The sequence below is a fragment of the Ranitomeya variabilis genome, chromosome 6 (assembly GCF_051348905.1).
Source record: "Ranitomeya variabilis isolate aRanVar5 chromosome 6, aRanVar5.hap1, whole genome shotgun sequence".
Classification (NCBI taxonomy): domain Eukaryota; kingdom Metazoa; phylum Chordata; class Amphibia; order Anura; family Dendrobatidae; genus Ranitomeya; species Ranitomeya variabilis.
In genome coordinates, this window is record NC_135237.1 from 236,241,706 (window position 1) to 236,255,510 (window position 13,805).

The 13,805-nt window shown below is 42.8% G+C and overlaps 1 protein-coding gene across 13 annotated transcripts in view; it reads right to left on the minus strand.

Annotated features, from left to right (window-relative positions):
* CTNND2 (catenin delta 2) overlaps nucleotides 1–13,805 on the minus strand; it is a 3,400,942-nt gene that overhangs the window by 1,575,305 nt on the left and 1,811,832 nt on the right. For all 13 annotated transcript variants that reach the window (XM_077269511.1, XM_077269508.1, XM_077269506.1 and 10 more), the window contains one exon: nucleotides 1,357–1,540. In XM_077269511.1, the coding sequence (XP_077125626.1) occupies nucleotides 1,357–1,540 (184 nt within the window). The remainder of the gene's footprint in view (nucleotides 1–1,356; nucleotides 1,541–13,805) is intronic.

Here is a 13,805-nt window from a genome sequence, read left to right on the forward strand (position 1 = left end):
GTGCACACGTTGCGGATTCCATTGAGGATTTTTCCGCTCGAATTCTGTGGAATTCGCAGGTAAAATGCCCTGTATTATACCTGCGGATTCCTCGCAGATTTTGTGCAGTTTTTGTGCGGATTTCACCTGTGTTTTTACACCTAAGGATTCCAATTATGGAATAGGTGTAAAACGCTGCGGAAACTGCACAAAGCATTGACATGCTGCAGAAAATAAACTGCTGCGTATGTGCACTGCGGATTTGGTTTTCCATAGGTTTACATAGTACTGTACAATGCATGGAAAACTGCAGCGGATCCGCAGCCAAATCCGCAACGTGTGCACATACCCTTAGTGGATCATGTAGCATGAATGACACCATTGATTTTAACATTTTATATACTGGAAAGCATGGAAAAAATTGAAATGCAGCAAAAATTGAGAGAAAAGTAAAATTCCGGAATATTTGTTGTTTTTTTTTTATTTACCATGTTTACTATATGGTAAAAATCACCTGGCAATATGATTCTTCAGGTCAATACGATTATGGAGAAACAAAATATGAATAGGGTTTTTTTATTTAAGTAGTTAAAAAAAATTGGAAATTTATAAAAAAAAATTTGCTTAAGTGTACAGTTTCTGAGACCTGTAACGGTCTCAGTTCGTGGTTGATGGGGCTGTGTGATAGCTTATTTTTTGCAATCTGAGATTACATTTTATTGGTACCATTTTGGGGTAGATACATTGTTTTGATCACCTCTCATTTAATTTCCTTGCAGTCTTGCAGCAGCCGTAAAACCATAATTCTGGCATTTAGTTTTTTCTCATTACGCTGTTGACTGATGGGATTAATTAATTTGATAGGTCAGACTTTTGTGAATGTAAAAAACCACATATGAGTATTTTTTATTTTATTTTTAATGGGGACTAAATAGGGTGATTTAAATGTTTAGATTAAGTATTATATCAGTATTTTATCATCTGTGACATGTCAAATTTTGTTGGCTAGAAAACAACATCTGAGCATTTCAAAAGCATGTCCTGGGGAAGGGATGTTCGTGGTATGTAGCAGTTAGTACCTACCAAAAGTTGTTCACAGAAGGACAAACAGTGAGCAAAGAAAAGACTTTAGAGGAATGAAGACTAGCCAATCTGGTCCAATTCTACAGAACTCTACTCTAAATTGCTGAAACAGTTGATGATTGTGATTTTAGAAAGGTATTAAACACTCAGTACATGACAGCTTCCTGTATAGGTTTGTTCAACTGCAGACTGGTTAGAGTGATTATAGCAGCACATGAGTATCAGAACTGGACTGTGCAGTAATGGAAGAAGGTAGCTTAGAGTGATGAGTTATATTTATTACTCTATCCTTACCTTAGACACCCAGTTGCATTGCGAAGCACCTGCGATGAATGTAACTGTTTTTTACGATCATCCTGCAGTATAGAGTTTTCCCATCCAGAATGCGGGATAATCACTGCATTGGTCAACACAGCTAGGGCATCCTGAATTATTGGCATTTTAAGTGCATCACAGGAAGAAAGATTCCACAAAACTCCTACATGCAATAAAACAAATGGTAGTTAGGCAACAATAAAATGATTATATTTATTTGCTTTATTCATCATTCCAGTTCAACAGAAACTGTAAACATGTAAACATGTAAAGCGCCATGGAATAAATGGCGCTATAACAATAAATAATAATAATAATAATAACAGAAACAAAATTGTCAAATTACTGAGATCATGCATTTTAGAAATGCTTGAGTGATCTTAAAATAAAACTAGTTGCGTCTACCACTGAAGCCTGTTTTCATCTTCCTGACACTTTTCAAATTTGATGTGTCCCTTTATACAGTGGGGCAAAAAAGTATTTAGTCAGTCAGCAATAGTGCAAGTTCCACCACTTAAAAAGATGAGAGGCGTCTGTAATTTACATCATAGGTAGACCTCAACTATGGGAGACAAACTGAGAAAAAAAATTCCAGAAAATCACATTGTATTTTATTTGCATATTATGGTGGAAAATAAGTATTTGGTCAGAAACAAAATTTCATCTCAATACTTTGTAATATAGCCTTTGATGGCAATGACAGAGGTCAAACGTTTTCTGTAAGTCTTCACAAGGTTGCCACACACTGTTGTTGGTATTTTGGCCCATTCCTCCATGCAGATCTCCTCTAGAGCAGTGATGTTTTTGGCTTTTCGCTTGGCAACACGGACTTTCAACTCCCTCCAAAGGTTTTCTATAGGGTTGAGATCTGGAGACTGGCTAGGCCACTCCAGGACCTTGAAATGGTTCTTACGAAGCCACTCCTTCGTTGCCCTGGCGGTGTGCTTTGGATCATTGTCATGTTGAAAGACCCAGCCACGTTTCAACTTCAATGCCCTGGCTGATGGAAGGAGGTTTGCACTCAAAATCTCACGATACATGGCCCCATTCATTCTTTCATGTACCCGGATCAGTCGTCCTGGCCCCTTTGCAGAGAAACAGCCCCAAAGCATAATGTTTCCACCACCATGCTTTACAGTAGGTATGGTGTTTGATGGATGCAACTCAGTATTCTTTTTCCTCCAAAAACTACAAGTTGTGTTTCTACCAAACAGTTCCAGTTTGGTTTCATCAGACCATAGGACATTCTCCCAAAACTCCTCTGGATCATCCAAATGCTCTCTAGCAAACTTCAGACGGGCCCGGACATGTACTGGCTTAAGCAGTGGGACACGTCTGGCACTGCAGGATCTGAGTCCATGGTGGCGTAGTGTGTTACTTATGGTAGGCCTTGTTACATTGGTCCCAGCTCTCTGCAGTTCATTCACTAGGTCCCCCCGCGTGGTTCTGGGATTTTTGCTCACCGTTCTTGTGATCATTCTGACCCCACGGGGTGGGATTTTGCGTGGAGCCCCAGATCGAGGGAGATTATCAGTGGTCTTGAATGTCTTCCATTTTCTAATTATTGCTCCCACTGTTGATTTCTTCACTCCAAGCTGGTTGGCTATTGCAGATTCAGTCTTCCCAGCCTGGTGCAGGGCTACAATTTTGTTTCTGGTGTCCTTTGACAGCTCTTTGGTCTTCACCATAGTGGAGTTTGGAGTCAGACTGTTTGAGGGTGTGCACAGGTGTCTTTTTATACTGATAACAAGTTTAAACAGGTGCCATTACTACAGGTAATGAGTGGAGGAAAGAGGAGACTCTTAAAGAAGAAGTTACAGGTCTGTGAGAGCCAGAAATCTTGATTGTTTGTTTCTGACCAAATACTTATTTTCCACCATAAAATGCAAATAAAATGATAAAAAAACAGACAATGTGATTTTCTGGATTTTTTTTTCTCAGTTTGTCTCCCATAGTTGAGGTCTACCTATGATGTAAATTACAGACGCCTCTGCTGACTGACTAAATACTTTTTTGCCCCACTGTATATAGTTACATAGTTATTAAGGTTGAAGAAAGACTTTAAGTCCATCTAGTTCAACCCATAGCCTAACCTAACATGCCCTAACATGTTGATCCAGAGGAAGGCAAAAATGGCAATAACGCTGACATTGTTTTTTTTTTCATGACGCATTTTACTTTATGGTAGTGGTAAATTTCAGTCAATATGATTTTCTTTTTTCATGAAATAGGTAACATTTGACGAAAGATTTGAAAAATTAATAATTGTTGAATATTTTCCATAAAGCTACTTTACATTGGTATAATTTTTAAATGTATTTTTATTTGCTCATGCTATTAAAATTACTAAAAGTTTAGAATTAAATTTTCTTTTTTTTTTTAATGGAAAATGATCATCAATCTCCTGAACGCAATATTAGTGTGCAAGTATGATTGGAATACATTGCAGACGCTATGATGCATAATTTTGTAACATTGGTAGTGCAAACAAAAAATATGTTTTTTCTAAAAATGTTTAGCTTAACTTTGTTATTTTTACCAAGAATAACAGCAGAAAATGTACTCCACAATTTAATACACAATTTCACCAGAACATGTCAATACCTAATTTGTGGTCAGAAACTGCTGTTTAGGCTCATGGAGGTCTCTGAAGGAAATTAAAGTATTTTGACTTTTGAAGTGCAAGTTTAACTGCAATAGATTGCAGTCGACATGTCGCATTTGCAAGGCCCCTGAGATCCCAAAACAGCAGAAACAGCCAAAAAGTGACTCCACTTTGGAAATAACTATCCTCAGAGAATTAATGCAGGGGTGTTCTGAGCATTTTGAACTCACAATGATTTTACAAAATTTTACAACATTGCCATTTTATAATAATAACAATTTTTCCATTAAATGTTTCTTTAGCCCCCAAAATTTCAGTTTCACAATGAATAATGAGAAAAAGGAAACAAAATGTTTTAATGCAATTTCTTCTGAATATGACAATACCCCACATGAGGTCAGAAACTTCTGAATGTGGCAGAGCTCAAAAGGTCAGGAGAACAATTTGACTTTTGGAGAGCAAATTTGGCTGGAATAGAATGTGGGTGCTACTTAGAGAGAACCTGAGGTTCCAGAATAGCGGAAAGAAAACAACATTTACATGATTTTGGAAAATACACCCCTCATAGAATTCATCTAGGGTTGTATTTTTACCCCAGAGTAGTTTCACAAAATTTTATGTTAGTGGGCTGTGAAAATAAAAAATTACATATTTTCCTCTAAAACTGTTGTTTTAGTGTCAAGTTTTTCATTTTCACAAGGTGTAATGGGAGAAAACCGACCCTACAATTTGATAAATTACTTTTACCGAATGCGGTAATACCTTGTGCATGGTTGGACACTACTGTTTAGGCAGATGACATGGCTCAGAAGGAAAAAAATGCTATTTGGCTTGAATAGTTTGCAGGAGCCATGTTGTGTTTATAGAGCACTTGAGAGGTGTCAGAGCAGCAGAAATCCCAGTAAATTTACCTATTTTTGGATATCTTACTCCTTTGGAAATTCATCTAGGGGTATAGTGGAAATAACTAGTAAACAATGCACGTGGTTGTTGTGCTTCGCCTGTACATTGCTTAGTTCCATTTGTAGCCTAAGCAGTTTTCAGTTTATCGGGAGTGAAGGTTGTCAGACCCCCACCAATCTTGTATCTTATTAATATTAGTTGCACTCCTTCATCTCCTTCTTTTAATTGTGCCCTCTGGAATCTACGGTCTGTATGTAACAAACTCCCTTTCCTGAAAAATTACTTTCTGAACAGCTCTCTGAATCTGTTGGCCCTCACTGAAACCTGGATTGAGGACTCTGACACTGTCTCCCCTGCTGCCATTTCCCATGGTGGCTTACAATCCTGGGTTGCCAGCTTACGTATTATGCCCAGAATATCAACCAATACCTTACATATATTGATATGTTTTTGTGCACTTGATATATTTTTTCACGGGTGTAGTTGGGCCCAAATGGTTCTGTAAACTGTGGCCTCTGTTCACACGGAATACATTATAGTTAGCACTGGGCAGCCCACCATAGGGCATCATTAATAGGCTGAGAACCAGATGCTGTGCATTCCCTGTGTGAACATTGCCACATACAGATTATATTTTTTTGCACTGGTGTGCAACACAGCCAATCCCTGATTGAAGGCCGGCTGTCTCATTTGGTATTATTGCACCTGTGCAGTTGCCATTTTACTTGGGTCTGCTGCACCCGGTTAGTGCATTTGTATTGAGGCCCAGTTAGACAGGTAAGCATCTCTGCCTGTTTTTGTTTTTTCTTGAATTTTTCCCTCTTTTTGTGGTTTTGATGTTAGAGTAGGACTGGCAAGTGTAAAGACCCTAGAGTCTAGACGCAGGTTGCCAGCTTGCGTATTATGGCCAGAATATCAACCAATACCTTACACATATTACATACATAGGTCATAAGAGGATGGTCCAGAGATAGGAAAAATGGAAAGACCGTGTGGAATACATGGTGACTGGAAGCATTATCCGCTATCCAACCAAACAACTGTTTCACACTGCCCTGGCTTCAATAGTGGTGTGCTGCAGTCCCCTAAAAACTGGGACAGGAATGTCGAGCGCGAACATGTGGGTCTTTGTTGTGGCCCACTTTCAGCTTTGCCACGGCCTCGTCCTATCCGCTTCCCTGTCCTTTGCCTTGCCCATTTTAAATGGACAACTGAAATATTTTAAAACCTCAATACAAATGGATTTATTTGGAGAAAAATTATATGTGATCAGTATGCCTGAAAAGCAAGTAGTTGGAGACCACAGATACACCGAGAGTCTGACGGAGATAACAAACAGTTACATTTTTTTTTTTCAAATATTTTTTAAAGAAAAAATAAAGAGTAGACCAAGGCTAGCAGACCCAAAAATACAATGTATGCCTGCAAAGCAAAGATTTGGACACCACAGATACACCAGGCATCTGACAGAGATAACAGACTGTATACATTTTCTTGAAGTTTTTTTGGAATTTTGTAAAATAGTAAATACTGAGTCGACCAAGGCTAGCAGACAGAACAATGCAACGTATGCCTGCGAATCAAAGATTTTGACACGACAGATACACCAGATGTGTGACGGAGATAACAGACTGTAAAATGTATTTATTTATTTATTTATTTATTTTAAATCAGTAAATACTGAGTAGACCAAGGCTAGCAGACAAAACAATGCAACGTATGCCTGCAAAGTATGGATTTTGACACCACTGATACAATAGGCGTCAGCCAGAGATAACAGACTGATCAAAATGTAGCCTTGATTTTTTGGGGGCACACCAAAATTGTGTGAAAAAGTTGGCTATTACACCCCAAAAAAAATTGGAGTACTAAAATTGTAAGATATTTAGCGCAATGATATGTGATGCGTGTGGCGTACAACTCAAAGGGATAAATATAACAACTGTAGCTAAATATTTTGGGGCCAGCTACAGATTTTTGGGGAAGCAAAATGGTGTCCAAAAATGTTGAAAGACAACAAAATATTAGAGAGTGCCAAAAAAAGGCCAGATTTTTTGGCGCACTCACATCTGATGCCTGGGCCCCCTCCCAAACAAATTGCCATGGATAACTGCAGCTAGGTATATAAAAAATACACAGCAGCAGACAGTAATGGGGCCTTTTGATGTATACAGGGAGATCTATAGACTCACATGCAGTGCCTGCAAGCCGTGCAGTGATGTGGATATGTGCACACAGACTCCCCTGCCCAACTAGCACAATTAAAAACTAGGCCCAATGTTAAGGAGCGGGTCTCCTAGACTTGTAATGCCCATGCACGAAGTGCATGGGCTGACATACATTTCCCCATGGGGGGTACCTTTTTAAAAAATATTTTATGGGCATCATAGACACCCTTTCCAAAAATTGGACTGCCTGTAGCATCACAGAACATGTTACCCTGGTGATCTAGTGGTAGAGAATGAGGAGACATTGATGAAGGCCTCATTAAAAACAAGGCCCAATGTTAAGGAGCGGGTCTTCTAGACTTGTAATGCCCATACACGCAGTGCATGGGCTAAAAAACATTTCTCCATGGGGGATACATTTTTTAAAAATACTGTATACTATGGGCATCAAAAACATCCTTGCCCAAAATTGGACTGCCTGTAGCAGCACAGAACACATTAACCCTGGTGATCTAGTGGTGAAGAATGAGGAGACATAAAGATAAATCATACTGAAATCAAGCAAATAAATAAAGGATGTGAAACCACCTATGAAAGTAAATAATAAAAGGGAGGGGCGAACACAGGTTCATAGATATGAAGCCAAAATGTGTCTGTAACGCTCGTGGCCAGACTGGTTGGCGCGGGCATCCGGGGGTGTGGCCCCACTGGACCACTAACCAGACTACCCTGGAAGCAGCGTAACTAAGTAGCTTCCTAGGTGTTTGCTGGAGCCTCTGATGGTGAGGTCAGACTTGTGCGGCAGGTAGCTACCACTCCAAGGTGGTGTCTGGCTGTGGATGCTGATCCCACCTGGGGACAGGACACAGGCAGGCAGGCATGGCTGTGACACTGGCTGGCGGACGGGTATGGCAGAGGCCCAGATGGGCAGACGGGCTTGATGGAGACACAGGCAGGCAGGCGGGCACAACTGGCACTCTGGCAGACAGGCGGGCACTCTGGCAGGGCAGATGGACAGGGTTGATACTCTGGTAGGAACTGGTATACAGGGGGATGTATGAGAACAGGTAAGAAACTGTTCAGACTGGAGGGTATATGGGAACAGGCAGGGACCTGTTCAGACTGGTGATTATAAAGAAACAGGTAGAGACCTGTGCTGCAAGTTGCAGAAAAGAGATAGAGCAAGACCGCAAGACTGGACGCAAAGCAGAACCACAGGAGACGGAGTTAAGAGCAGGAGGCAGAGCTAAGAACAGAAACACAGGAGGCGGAGCCAAGAGCAGGGGGCAGAGCCAAAAACAGAAACGCAGCTAAGAGCAGAGAAGGAGAAGACAGAGCTAAGAGCAGAGAAGGGGAAGGCGGAGCTAAGAGCAGAGAAGGAGAAGGCAGAGAAAAAGAAGGCAGAGCTAAGGAAGGAGCCGCTGGAGGCGGAGCCAAGAGCGGACCCATAGGAGGCAATGCCAAGAGCCAGAACCGCAGGAGGCAAAGCCAACAACCAGAAGGCAGAGAGCCGCAGGCTGTGGCAAGAAAAGCAGAGAGGCACATAGCCACAGGTTTTGGCGAGCAAATCGGAGAAGCACAGAGCCACGGGTAGTGGCGATCAGAGCAGAGAGGTGCAGAGCCACTAATTGTGGTAAGCAGAGCAAAGAGGTGCAGAGCCACTGGTAGTGGCGAGCAGAGCAGAGAAGTGCAGAGCCACAGGTAGTGGCAAGCAGAGAGGTGCAGAGCGACAGGTAGTGGCGAGCAAGACAAGAGAGGTGAAGAGCCACTGGTAGTGGCAAGCAGAGCAGAGAGGGAATGCAGAAGTACACACAGCAGAGTGGGAATGGCAAACAAACAAAGAAGGAACAGGAACGAATATAGACCAGAGTTCAGACAGTAACAGACACTAGAGTTCAGACAGGAACGGACACGGATACACAAACACAACACGGATAAAGGCCTGCGTATTGCAGCCCTCAGAAACAGAGACAGAGACAGAACATGACCTGGCAGCTCAGTAGCAAATACTAACTGAGGGAAATAGTTTGCTCAGGCATCCTCCAATGAGTGAGGACGTCTTAAGAATCAGAGGCCTCTAGGCCATTGGCCGGGGACACCATAGGGAGGTGCACACAGCATCAATAAGAATCCAGATTTGCCAGTGCTGCCCCCCCTATGCACACAGCCAGGAAGTGTACACAGAGCAAGCAGCCATGAAGCACATGGCACAGAGCCGGCAGCAGACAGATCTCACAGCATGGCACAGGGTGAGAGTTGATTTAACAGGCAGGTGGGGATGGAAGGCCATGCAGTAATGCTGGCAAGGTTGTTACAGTGTCCAACGAGATATGTTTATCCCTAGCAACAGCTCAGAGACAGTGATATAAATATAAATGTAATATATTAGTATTTCAATATTCTCTATTGTAGAGGTATACAGTAGGTCATAAGAGATAGTAAAACTGGAAAATATAAGAATAAATGGGAAGAATATACGTACATCTCATTTTGATGGCAGTTCCCTCTGGAGAAGTAATTTTTTTTTGGTTTCTAAATAGTAACGGACATCCTAAAAACACCCTTGCACAAAAATTGAGTGACTTTTGCATCACGGAACACGTTCACCCTGATATTGTACTGATTGTGGATGATGAGGATGAGGATAAAAAGGAGGATAACAGCACACAGACCAAATCAGGAAGCGGATACCCATGTGTGGTTAGGAAGAGGTGCATGACAATACACCTCCACAAAAAAGACAATGTATTTGAGGTTATGTTTCGCTGTTTTCAATCGGTGGTGTACAGAAGTTTTGCCCAATTCAGCCCTTGTTCATTTTTATAAGAGTCAGCCTGTCAGCATTGTCAGTTGACAGGTGGATACGCTTATCTGTTATAATTCCATCAGCGGCACTAAAAACCCGCTCTGACAGAACGCTAGCAGCATGGCAGGCCAGGACTTCCAAGGCGTAGAGAGACAGTTCAAACCACGTGTCCAGCTTGGATACTCAATAATTAAAGGCACAGAGGAATAATGCAGGACGTTTGTACGATCTGCAAGGTACTCCCTCACCATCTTCCCGAACATTGCACTTCTTTTGCAAGCACCCCTTGCCTCTGTGCCGGCACGATGGGAGGGTCTGAGAAAACTGTCCCAGAACTTTGCTATTGTTCCCCTGCAAGAGCTGGATTATACTTCTGTCTCTCTCGCTTGGAATCATTGGTTGTACAACAAACTCTGACGTCTACTGCCAGCGTTGTCACATGGGAAATTTTTCACTAATTCCGCTACAAGGGCCCTCTGGTACAGCAACATTTTTGTACACCTGTCTGCCTCTGGAAGAAAAGATTGAAAGTTCTCCTTGTAGCATGGATCTAGAAGGGCCAGTAAACAGTGTCACCAAAAATGTTAATGCGAGGGTCTCAGGAAATGCAGCGCAGCATAAAGTCAGCCATGCGTGCCAGACTGCTAACAGGCAAGACTTCCGTGTCCTCACCAACAGAACGACTGACCATTCTGTCCTCTTCCTCATCCCTGTCTCAGATCATCCACACTGAATAGACGATATGACAGCTGTGCTTGTAGTACTGTCTATAGCGCATGAAAGTAGCTCCTGTTCTTCCTCCTCCTCCTCATTGTCTACCAATTCACGTTGTGACGACATGAGGCTGGGCTGAGTGTAATCACCCTGTATGGTTCCTTGCTGCATGTCCTTGTGCTCTACCTGCAATGCATCCTCTTAATTGTGAGTGAGAGGTTTCCAGAATGCTGAGAAGCGGGAAGGTGATGCTGATTATGGCGTCATCGCCGCTCACCATCTTGGTGCAGTCCTCAAAGTTCTGGAGTATGGTACATATGTCTGACATCCATGTCCACTCCTGAGCTCTTATGTCTGAACTGAATATCGATGGCCTTGTTGATGCTGGTAGTCAACAACTGCCCTCTTCTGCTCTCAAATCCTTTCCAACATATGCAGTGTAGAGTTCCAATGTGTGGGGACATCACACACTAATCGGTGAGCCGGAAGCTGCAAACGCTGCTGAAGCACGGCAAGGGTGGCTGAAGCTGTAGCTGACTTTCTAAAATGGTCACAAAGGAGGCATACTTTCAAAAGCAGATCTGTCAGCTCCGGGTAGCTTTTGTGAAACCATTGAACAATGAGGTTAAGCACATGGGCCAGGAATGGTATGTGTGTGAGCTTGCCTCGCCTCAGAGCCGCCACCAGGTTCCGGCCATTGTCACACACGACTGTTGTGAACTCTGTTTCCGGGCTCCCTCCTGTGGTCATGAGTGTGTGAGTTCTCTCTTTGGGCTCCTCCTGGTGGCTCTTTTTGTTATTTTGCAGGTTTCTGGCAGGATCAGCTGTCTCATCATCTGCTAGTTAGGTTTCATATTTAATCCACCTGGTCCTTCATTCCTTGCCTGTTGCCGTTGTATTCAGTGCTATTCTGATTGCTCCTGTCTACATCCGTTATCAGTCTCTCCAAGAGAAGCTAAGTTCTGTTTGCTTATTTTTGCTCATCTGTGTTCAAGATGTTTCCTAGTCTATGATGAGTTTTTGTCCAGCTTGCTAATATGTGATTTCCCTGCTTGCTTGTGCTCTGGGGTGCTGAGTTGCTCCCCCCACATCGTTAGTTGGTGTGGGGGTTCTCGCATTCTCTGCGTGGATATTTTTGCATAGGGTTTTTTACTGACCGCACAGATCCCTTGCTATTTTCTGCTATCTAGCGTTAGCGGGCCTCATTTGCTTAACCTGTTTCATCTCTGCGTTTGTCTTTTCCTCTTAACTCACCGTTATTATTTGTGGGGGGCTTCTATATCTCTGGGGGATTTCTCTGAGGCAAGTGAGGTCTTTACTTTCTCTTTAGGGGTAGTCAGTTTCTCAGGCCGTGAAGAGACGTCTAGGATTTCAGGAAATGTTCCACGGCTGCCTATAGTGTGTGCGGTTAGGATCAGGTTTGCGGTTAGTCCAGTTACCACATCCCCAGAGCTCGTCCTATTATTTTCTACTTAGCTGGTTAGATTTGTGATCCTAAGCCACTAGGATCATAACAGTGCAACAGGCCTAAAGTGTTAAATGCATCGCAAAAGTGGGATAAGAGAAATCCTGAGTTCAATTTTTTTTTCTGCTCTGCAATCTGTCCTGCTTCTCTCCTCCCCTTAATCTCTGGGTGGCTTTGAGTTCTGCTGCAGACATGGATATTCAGAGTCTGACTTCTAGTGTGGATCATCTTGCTGCAAGGGTGCAAAGCATTCAGGATTTTGTTGTTCACAGTCCTATGTCTGAGCCAAAAGTACCTATTCCTGAGTTTTTTTCTGGAGATAGATCTAGGTTTCTGAATTTTAAGAATAATTGTAAATTATTTCTTTCTTTGAGACCTCGTTCCTCTGGTGATTCCGCTCAGCAAGTTAGAATTGTTATCTCTCTGTTACGCGGCGACCCTCAAGATTGGGCCTTCTCCCTGGCGCCAGGAGATCCTGCATTGCTGAATGTGGATGCGTTTTTTCTGGCGCTTGGATTGCTTTATGAGGAACCTAATCTGGAGAACCAGGCAGAAAAGGCCTTGCTGGCTCTCTCTCAGGGTCAGGATGAAGCTGAGGTGTATTGTCAAAAATTTCGGAAATGGTCGGTGCTTACTCAATGGAATGAGTGTGCCCTGGCTGCAAATTTCAGAGAAGGTCTTTCTGAAGCCATTAAGAATGTTATGGTGGGGTTCCCCACGCCTGCGAGTCTGAATGAGTCAATGGCTTTGGCCATTCAGATTGATCGGCGTTTGCGGGAGCGCAAACCTGCGCACCATCTGGCGGTGTTTTCTGAACAGAAACCTGAGTCTATGCAATGTGATACGATTCTGACCAGAATTGAACGGCAAAATCATAGACGTCAGAATGGGTTGTGCTTTTACTGTGGTGATTCAGCTTATGTTATCTCAGCATGCTCTAAGCGCACAAAAAACTTTGCTAGATCTGTCACCATTGGTACTGTACAGCCTAAATTCATTTTGTCTGTTACTTTGATTTGCTCTCTGTCATCCTACTCAGTTATGGCTTTTGTAGATTCAGGTGCCGCCCTGAATCTGATGGATTTGTCATTTGCCAAGCGCTGTGGTTTTATCCTTGAGCCATTACAGTTCCCTATTCCATTGAAGGGAATTGATGCTACACCATTGGCCAAGAATAAACCTCAATATTGGACTCAAGTGACCATGTGTATGACTCCTGCACATCAGGAGGTGATTCGCTTTCTTGTGTTATATAATTTGCATGACGTTGTCGTGTTGGGTCTGCCATGGTTGCAGGCTCATAATCCAGTCCTGGATTGGAAAGCTATGTCTGTGTTGAGTTGGGGTTGCCAGGGAATTCATGGCGATGCTCCCTTGGTATCAAATGCTTCCTCTACTCCTTCTGAAGTCCCTGAGTTTTTGTCGGACTACCAGGATGTATTTGATGAGCCCAAATCCAGTGCCCTACCTCCTCATAGGGATTGTGATTCTGCTATAAATTTGATTCCTGGTAGTAAGTTCCCTAAGGGACGACTGTTTAATTTGTCTGTACCAGAGCATGCCGCTATGCGGAGCTATGTAAAGGAGTCTTTGGAGAAGGGACATATTCGCCCCTCCTCGTCCCCTCTTGGTGCGGGATTCTTTTTTGTGGCCAAGAAGGATGGTTCGTTGAGACCCTGTATAGATTATCGCCTTCTAAATAAAATCACGGTCAAATTCCAGTATCCCTTGCCATTGTTGTCTGATCTGTTTGCTCGGATTAGGGGG